The sequence below is a fragment of the Scomber japonicus genome, chromosome 22 (assembly GCF_027409825.1).
Source record: "Scomber japonicus isolate fScoJap1 chromosome 22, fScoJap1.pri, whole genome shotgun sequence".
Lineage (NCBI taxonomy): Eukaryota > Metazoa > Chordata > Actinopteri > Scombriformes > Scombridae > Scomber > Scomber japonicus.
The window spans coordinates 3,983,570-3,993,494 of NC_070599.1; the positions used below are offsets into that span (position 1 = coordinate 3,983,570).

Consider the following 9,925-nt stretch of genomic DNA (forward strand, 5'->3'; position numbering starts at 1 on the left):
TACAAGTAATTTATCTGCGTTATTTGACTATTATTATCAGTAAAGAACAACGCAAAATGAGCAAAAACAACTGAATATCGACCTAAATATGAATGTTATGATACCCACATTTATTTCCACAGCATGTGCTAGCTTTATGTCTCTTTAGAATTAACGTAATAAAATAATAATAATAAATAACGTTACTATAAAACCATTAACCACGACAGTGTGAATTTTAAGAATTTGCAAAGCACCCCGATAAACGATGTACTGGAGAGAACAGCAGTCCGACAATGGCAGCGGAACCATTCCTTGCCTTCACATTTCTGTTGTACGCCGGACGCGAGTTTGTATGGAACCGGATGTTCAGCCGGCTTTCCAACATGGAGGCGTCCGTGGAGAGTGTTTTCTGAAGGAGACTAATCTCTGTGCTCATTCTTCTGTATAAACGGTGAGTACTTAGTTATGTATATGTAAGTTAACGTAGCACTACTACGATGTGCATGACATGAATATAGTCCTGTTTTATATAGTGTCAGTTCTTAATGATGGGATTCCAGACACTTTGCCTTATTTTGTACAGACCTGCCAAACTCCATACAAAAAAGTATCAATTTAATGTTTTCATAACACTATGCAACTTTAATGAGGAATAAATCTATACTGCATATATATATACTGAAGTAGATCTGTAACACTCACTTCGGCTTACATAAATACATAAACATGTAATGTATTTGAGTTACAGTTCAACTCTTACATTTCATTACATACATTGTATTTATGTTGGTTATGTGTTTTGCCGTTACTTCACATAGTGAGTAATGTATGGAACTATAAGAGATATATAGAGCATATAAAGAGATTTCTGGTTGAAGATATTTTTAGTTTGATATAATAATGTAATGGATTTATGATTGATTCAATATGATTTATGTGAAGTTTCTAACAGAGTTGATGATCTACTATTTCTCCTAAGAATTTGCTCTCATACACTCTTTTAATTTCAGCATCAGATTTAAAGATTACCAAACTAAACAATCATCTTTCTCATCATAAAATATATCAATAAAATACACAGAGTGCAGCTTATAACTGTCAGTTTTATGAGTGGACATTCTTCCTGCAGGTGAGTGATGGCTCCAGCATGAAGTGTAGCCGCTGCCTGCTCCAGCTGCAGGGCCTTAGGCTGCTGCAGGCTCAGATAGTCAGACCTGCTGCCCAGCCTGCCTCCCTCCATCAGCCCACCAGCACCACCAGCACCACCCAGCACCAGGTATGCTTTAATATAAACACATGAATACTGCTCATTTAATGAAAGGTAGCACTTCTAGCAAAGGATGACTCAGACCTTTTCTTTCTGCTGCCAGTAATACTCACCAGAGCACCAAATGTGGATTCATCCACTGCAGAAAATAGTCCCCAACTTACTATTTATTTTACCTTTATATTACCCTTTACTTGACCTTTATATTACCCTTTATTTTACCTTTTATATTACCTATTATTTTACCTTTATATTACCCCTTATTTTACTTTTATATTACCCTTTATTTTACTTTTATATTACCTATTATTTTACCTTTATTTTACGTTTATACTTTCCTTTATTTTAAATGTATCATAACATTTAATTTACCTTTTGATACTACTCTTTAGCTCTCCATTGAGCCCAGTAATAAAATGAGAGACAGACAGATTGTGTGTCATATTGGAAGCTACTACACATCTAACAAAACAAACTGTTGCTGTAGGCATTGAGGCGTTTCCATGGCAGCCCCGTGTGTTCCAAAGATCGGCCCGTACCTGCAGAATTCATCAACGACGACGACGACGACAAGAAGAAGAATAAGTCTCTGGTTACCCACGACGACCTGTTCGAGAAGGTGGCCAAAGACGATAAAACCAAGGCCACGTTTAACAAAGCGGTGGACGTGTTCCTCAAGAGAGACATCAGACGACGCGGTCACGTTGAGTTCATCTACGCTGCTCTGAAGAAGATGCCTGAGTTCGGAGTGGAGAGAGACCTCGTCGTCTACAACAAGCTGCTGGATGTTTTCCCCAAAGAGGTTTTCGTACCCAGGAACTTCATCCAGAGAATGTTCAACCATTACCCCAGACAGCAGGAGTGTGGGGTGCAGATACTGGAGCAGATGGAGAACTATGGTGGGTGTCTGCTAGAAGAGTGGTTAGTCCACACTGTATGAGACAGACATTAAAAAAAAGCCGGTTTTCCATCTATCCTTGTGTTCCAGGTATCACGCCCAACATGGAGACCAAAGTCCTGCTGGTGCAGATTTTTGGAGAGAAGGGTCACCCCATGAGAAAGTTCCAGCGCATCATGTACTGGTTCCCCAAGTTCAAGCACATAAACCCTTTCCCCGTCCCGCAGCATCTGCCTGAAGACCCAGTGGATCTGGCTCGTTTCAGTCTGACCCGCATCGCTAACGACCTGGATGCTAAAGTCACCGTCTACCAGGTGGGATCACGCTTAAGGAACAGTTCACCATTTTTGGGAACGACGTAAATTTGCTTTCTTGTAGAGGTTGAGGTGTTCGGATGGATATCGGTCTAATGTCAGGGTGTGATTAGCCTAGCTTAGCATAAAGACTGGAAGCAGAGGGAAACAGCTAGCCTGCTTCTAGCCAAACTTCAAAAATACACCTACAACACCTCTAAAGCTCAGTTAGTACACAGTCATTTATACATAAAGACAAATTATCACTTTGAGGCTTTCAGGCTTTTTTTTTGTTTCTAAGGTCAAGAATAACCTTTAATCAATCAATCAATCAAATCAATCAAACTTTATTCATACAGAAGCTCTCATACAGGTTAATGGAGTTCAAAGTGCTTCACAGCTGATAATTAGACAATAAAATGAATAAAAATGATGAAGGAACAAAACAAAGAACAAATTAAAGAGTACGGTTTAGACCTGCTCTGTGTTGTTGTGATTTGGTGCTATATAAATAATGATTGATTGATTGATTGATTTATTTATTTATTGATTTATTTATTAAGAGACACTGAGACCAATGCACACAAGAGACAATATAAATGATAAGAATGTGTGTAGAAAATGTTCATAAGTTTTAAAAAAACTAAAAATATTATATATTATTAAAAATAAGAGAGAAAAAAAGAGTAAAAAAAAACTAGGTTAAAATAGATTGATAAGATTAAAAAAAGTAAAATGAAATAAAGGAGATCAAGGTCAATACAGACTAGACTTAAACTAGGTTAAAGAAGATAAGACAAAAGAAACATGAATGAAATAGAATAAAAAGACTAAACTATTCTTTCTTTTAAATTGTATTTCTTTTTGGAAACCAGTGAAGTACAGATGACAAGTATAATGTACAGATGTTCCAGTAGTTTTAGATTTTCCCCCCACTCGTGTTGTTAGAACAGAGAAACAGAACACCAACTAACTCCAACGCCACAAACACCCACTACAACCCTCAAAAGGAGAAAAGAAAGAAAATCTACCAAAACATGAATAAATGAATACATCAAAAATGAATCGATTTTTAACCAAGAAAGTTTTTACAGTGTACACGTTGTCACACAGACTGCACAGAGACACAGTGAATGAAAAGAAGAAGCTGGAAGGGAATAAATATGTAGCATCATTATTTGTGATATGGATGACACACTGTTGAGTAACACTGTGTTTTCAGAGCTGGATATGTAATCATTTCCATTGTAAGTTAAATTAAAGACAAATGGCAGAGGGGTTTTCCTGCATGTGGAACAGAAACCAACAAGGAGCACAACATTTGAGGAAATGAGTAATTTTCTACTCTACCACACAATGGTGTGTAATCATATATATGTGTGTGTGTGTATGTGTGTGTGTCTCTGCTCCTCTCTCCAGATGCCCTGCACAGACATTACAGAGAGTGGAGAGGAGATAACACTCCCACATATAGTAGGTATGTGTGTTCATGTACATGTTGGCAGGTTTGACCAGTAAACTCTTCATGTCGCTGTAGTTGAACTAGAGCAGCGTGATGATGATGATGAAGGACAATGGTGGGATCACATCCACACACTTCTGCTCACTGTCTTTGTTTTCCTTTCCTTCCTGTGTGGACAGGCATCCAGAGCCCCGGCCAGATGGAGCTGCTGGCCAAGCATAACCCGAGCAGGCCTGTGTTTGTGGAGGGACCCTTCCCCCTGTGGCTGAGGAAGACCTGTGTCCACTACTACATCCTCAGAGCTGACCCCGCCCCGCCTGAAGAGCAGGTGGGAAACCCCTCGGCTGCTGTGGATTGAAGGAGTGGATGGAAGTCTGTGCAAAATGTTGTGAACAGTTCATCCAATATAGTGGTCAAGATGTTTCAGTTTGGATGACTAAAATAAAAAAAAAATAAAAAAAGGTGGAACTAGCCTTATTTGGAGCTTTCAGCCATATCTCATGGTCTTCTTCAGCAATAGGAACTTGCTCAGTTGTTGTCACATGACCTATGTATGGAACTTTGAGTTATTAACAGTGGGATGTATAGAGAGAGAGACAATGATCTTATTGTCTTTTCAAATGACCAAAAGCCCTGCACTGAGGTCATGTGATCACAGGGCTGTGAGTTGAAAGCTCAGCAAAAAGCAAGTGAGTTAAAGCATGTGAGCCCTCTATCCACAGGATGTCTTTAGCCTAGCTTAGCACAAACACTGGAAGCAGAGGGAAACTGCTAGCCTCACTTTGTCCTGTCCACATATAATCATTTGACGTTAAAGTTCAAACTGCTGTTTCTCTGTTTCTCTCTGTGTGTGTGTGTGTGTGTGTGTGTGTGTGTGTCCACAGGTAGAGGAGCCCTATGATCCAGAGAGGTGTTTTGACTATCCTCTGCAGCTAGACCTGGATTTGGACCGAGACCTTGGAGACACTGAGAGCTTCGATGTAGAAGACTGTAAGATATTTCCACTGGAGCTGTCACTTGTTTTTGTAGAATGTTCCTTTAACACACGTTCATCAAGTGGATTTAAGATAAGCTCAGTAATATCCAGCTCTGTGATTGGTCACTGTGTCTGTCTTTGAGACTATGTTTAAAGTCTGATACACATTTGGCTGTGAAGAGATGATATTTAAAGGGACAGTCCCTATTTTTTTCACAGCACAGCAGACCCTATTATGTTAATATTTCACCCAGTTTAATAAAAGCTACAATTATTAGCATAAAAACTAAACTTGTATATAATGAATGGTATATAAACCTCTGTAGGGTTATATACTTTGTATTACTTTCACGCAATAGGTCACATATGTTTGAACAGATTCCATCTTTTCCCACTGTTGCTTCAAAAAGTGTTTGATGGTATACAGTGTATCATCTGTGTTGCATCATCAGCGTGCACGAGAAACAAGGAGCGGCTAACATGATCTTCTTGCCTCACGCTCAGCAAGAAGGCAAATGAGAATATTTCCCAGAATGTTGAACTATTCCTTTTAAAAAGGTGTCCTGTTTTATGTGTCTGTAATGTGGATCATATATAATCAGCTGTGAACATGTAAGAAGTCTGCTGAGAGGAAATGAGAGGATTTGCTGGAACCACTAAAACAAAAGCAGGAGTGTTTTAAAAAATGGAACTACTACTGTAAAATACATGTGCTGGTGTAGACTTTAAAAACTAAAAACATGTGTCCTCCTCTGTGTCCAGTGGATGAGGGTCCAGTCTTTGCCATGTGTATGACCAGCCAGGGAGACCAGACCGTCCTCAACCAGTGGATCTCTGGCCTCCAGCAGACCAACCCCGTCCTGGGTCAGGTGCCCACCCTGTTCCGTCTGGACGCAGGACCCAAAGAGCTGCAGGCACCACCCAGCACAGAGTCAGACTACCAGCAGCACCACCATCATCATCATCATCCTCCTCCAGCAGAACCAGAGAGCCAGAGGAGGGAGTCACACCATGAAGAAGAAGGTGAAGTTGTACTGGAGGAGGAGCAGAGGAGAAGCCAAGGGATGAAGCAGTGATCATCATCATCACATACTGTAATGACTGATGTAGTGTGAGTTCATACTGTGACTGAGCTGCTGCTGCTTCACTGTCAATAGTTCAACAACTAGAACAGAACCAAAGGAACTCTGAATCCTGTTGCAACAGCAGTTAAAGCAATTCAAGTAAAACTATGTTTTGTCATGTTAGTGATCTTCAAAGCTTGCTGAGTCATTTTAAATTATCTAAGGCAGTGGTTCTCTATTTGGGGGGCAGGACCCCCACATGGGACATGACTAACCAGAGAGGAAGGCAGAAAAACAACAGATTTCTGCCACACAAAATCATTTTCTCCTACTTTTCTCTCATCGGCTGCATAATTGAACGTCTTCAGGCCTCTTTAATTATAGAGATAAAACAAAGGAGAAAAAGCTTTCTTCAGTTGAACTGGTCTCAACCTATAAACACTCTTATGTTCAGTGTTTAGAAGTAGAAAAGGTTGGAAATTACTGATCTAACAAGAATGCAGGCTTTTGATTGGGCTGTGCTTAGTTTTCCAAGAATCCATTCAAACATTAAACTTCAAGGCTTAAAGCTGAAGTTAGTTGTGCTACATGTCAGGTATTACTGCTGAATCATGAACACAATTAGAACATCTGAATGTACAGCTGTTGTTTTTCTTTGAAGAGTATTATTTATTGAATCTGTAAGTTGTACTAAAAGCTGATAGAACATCATCATCCTCTGTAATCTTCTTCAGAAGTCAGTTCTATTCATTAACATGGGAGTATGTAACATATAAGTGTTCAAACATGAGGTCTTACTGCAGATTCCAGCCTGATGGTTAATGTGAGCAGAAGAAGGAAATTGCTCAGAGCTGTACAAATGTTATCTATAATGTGTAGAATATTATATATATGTAACACAGTGCTCTAAAGTCAACTTCATGAAAGCCTCTTTTATGAATAAGAAGAAAGTGCTGCTGTGTGTGTCCATCCTTCACTAATGACCTGCTGAGGGACTGTAATAAAAAGACAAGAAGAATCCCTCTATGTGTTTGACTGTGTTGTGTTTATAATAGAAATGATAGTGATGGTAAGCCAGACTCATGACATGATGTCTTAAAGCAATCAGTAATAACAGTATATAATATTTAGATTAAAAAACACTGCACCCTTTCATTTAACTGGACTGATGGGATATTCATTTTTTAAATTTAGCACCTGCACATTTTTAGAAAGCTGTAAAAGATGATGTGATGTTATCTTTATGGATTATCTTTGTAAACAAGCCACTAATCCTAATTGAAGTTTTTCTCCATGCAGTATAAATGTAAATATGTTATGTCATGAAATTGTTCTTTTAATCACCTTAGTTTTCTCTTTTTTCTTTAATTAATGTCATCCTCACACTGGAGAGTGCCTAGATGAAGCCCCCCTGAGGGTTTTTTGCACTTCTCCATCATCTGTATTATGTGTAGATATGCACACTAATAAAACACTGAAAAAAGGTTTTAAATCTAAACTAGGAGAAGTGTTTTCAGAGCTGGAGGTTCCATTGTTGTATTTATTCTAGCTGTGTGCAGAGTGTGAGAGGCTGCAGCTCACACTGAGTGAGGATGAATTCAATGAGAAGCCTTACCTTGCAAAAGGAAAAATAGTAAAGGAGATACAGCCATTAATATATCTGATATAATAAGAAGATCTAAAAGACATACTAGGTCAGATTGTTTTATAGCAGATCATGAAAAATTGTGTTAATCCAAATGCAAGAACACAATGAACCAAATCTATACAATGATAAATTGATTGAAAATTGCAAATCAATTTGTTTGATGTGAGAAGGAAGAGGATAAAAAAAGCTGTCTGCAAAGGTAACAGTGGATTTCATAAGTGGTAAAAAAAAAATCAGTTAAAGAAAACCTGATTTTTTCATATTTATTTAGTGTTTTATTCCATTATTCTTATTATATTAACGTTTTCATTTGTAATAAGAAAAAAACAGTCAATGTCTAAAACAAAAACAAAGAAGAACTTTCTTACCATTCCAACCTCATGAAAAACTTCCATTAAACTAAAATGTCTTTAACCTGCGTATTAGTTGTTCTTATGTGCACAGAGGACTTCATCTCCTGTCATCAACTAAATGATCTTTTATAGCCAAAAACATCAGTTGCTCAACCTCCCAAAGTCATGAATGCCAATCTGTGTACACACACATTACTGTCACTGTGTACCAAACATCCTGGATCCTACAACACACGCTTTAGCAGATACTCATCAAACCATCTTGGAAAGTACTGGCTGAACTTAGTTTATCTTAAATTCAGTCATGGACATTTTAAATAATGAAACCCACCCAAAATGTGTCCATCCAAACTTCAAAACATATTACACACACACATATAGTCAGTTCAACTTAAAGTATGATTGAGCTTTAAATCAAAGTTTTGTGTTACACTCTGTAGACCAATAATATATGTCTATATACTTTATATGGTATATTTTATTGGTTAATCTAGTGCAAGGTATAGCTTTAAATATTGATTTTGTTAACTGCAAATAAAAAACAAGTGTCCTAATGAGTTCTCAGTGTGGTTTCATGAATAATATCTACAGGCCCCAAAAGCTCCAGGTGCATTATGTATCATTTGGTTACTCCTAAAATTCTCCTAATAGTCTATAAATCCCTCCCCCACATATATCTCAGAACTTCTCACACCAGCAGACCCCTTAGATCCTCCCACCTCAGCATATTGGCAGTGCCCCACTCATGGAAAAAAAAAAGTCTGGAGACAGAGTGTTTTTTGTAGAGGCCCCTCTGCTGTGGAACAGCCTGCCAGAGGCCATTAGACAGACTGGGTCTATTGATACTTATAAGAAGCATCTAAACACTGCTCTCAACTGTGTTTAATCTGTTTGATTTATTATATGATTTCTTTGGGTTTTAAATTTGCACATACATTTTGTTCCCAGCCAGCATGTGGGCCCCATATGGATTAAATGCAGGCTACATGGGTACTGACTGAGTGGTCATGGGCTTGAACTGGGCAAATTTTGCAGGTCCCACATGGTTTCAGTAACATGGGCCCCACATGTGAAGACCACATGTGCTGACTGTATGAGCCTCATAAGGGATGTAAGTGGTCTAAGTGGGCATGGACACAAACAAGGCAAATTCTTTGGGCCACATATTGTTTCAGAAACATGGGCCCCACATGCCAAGCCCATGTTAGCTGGCTAAATGGGCCCCATTTATTGTCAATTCTGATCCCACTTAGAACCCATATAGGCAAACATATGGGGCCTACATGGGTTTTATCCAGTTGGGCCCCACCTAAAACCCAGCCAGAACCCACTTGAAGCCCCTGTGTGGGCAAACACAGATGGGGCCACTTGGGACCCATATTTGCAGCCCAAATTAAACCCTTATGGGGCCCACATGGACATGCTGGCTGGGTTTTAATTTAGCTGCTTTTATGCTTGTATGTGCACACATGTGCTGCCTTGTCTGTTTGCTTTATAAAGTTCTGTATAAATAAAATAAACTTGAAACTTGGTTATTCTAATTATATGTAATTTATACTGTCAATAAAAAAAATAAAAAAAACTATAAAAATATAACATTTGCTCTGAGGTAGGAATCTGACACATAATGTGTTAAAAAAAAGTGTTAAAAAAGATTTCAAAGAACAAACCCAAAGGTAGAAAAAGTTTATTACTGAAAAGGCATTTAAACATTCCCTTTGAACTGGTAAACAAATCAGAATTACATTCTCAGTCACGTCCAGCTATTTCCTCTGTGCTGAGGCTGTGACCTCCACAGCTTTGTGCTCAAAGTGAAGAATATTTCAGCATTTTACTCCTGATGAAAATCATACAAAAACAAAAAAAAAAAACATTGGAATGCATTCCAGAGTCATCTCTGATATACAACTGTTCATTCATTTACTACTCATGCAGGAAATCCTTTCAAACCTCAATACTCAATACTCAGATGAGGTACTTCT

General features: G+C 38.4%; 1 protein-coding gene across 1 annotated transcript; it reads left to right on the plus strand.

Annotated features, from left to right (window-relative positions):
- The first annotated feature begins 246 nt into the window (after positions 1–246).
- ecsit (ECSIT signaling integrator) lies at positions 247–6,982 on the plus strand. Its single transcript, XM_053343875.1, has 8 exons — positions 247–433; positions 1,112–1,258; positions 1,737–2,148; positions 2,238–2,461; positions 3,860–3,917; positions 4,082–4,230; positions 4,787–4,892; positions 5,641–6,982. Exons 2-8 carry the CDS (start codon positions 1,130–1,132, stop codon positions 5,952–5,954), a joined length of 1,392 nt encoding a protein of 463 aa, XP_053199850.1. The 5' UTR covers positions 247–433; positions 1,112–1,129; the 3' UTR covers positions 5,955–6,982.
- Positions 6,983–9,925: the final 2,943 nt, after the last annotated feature.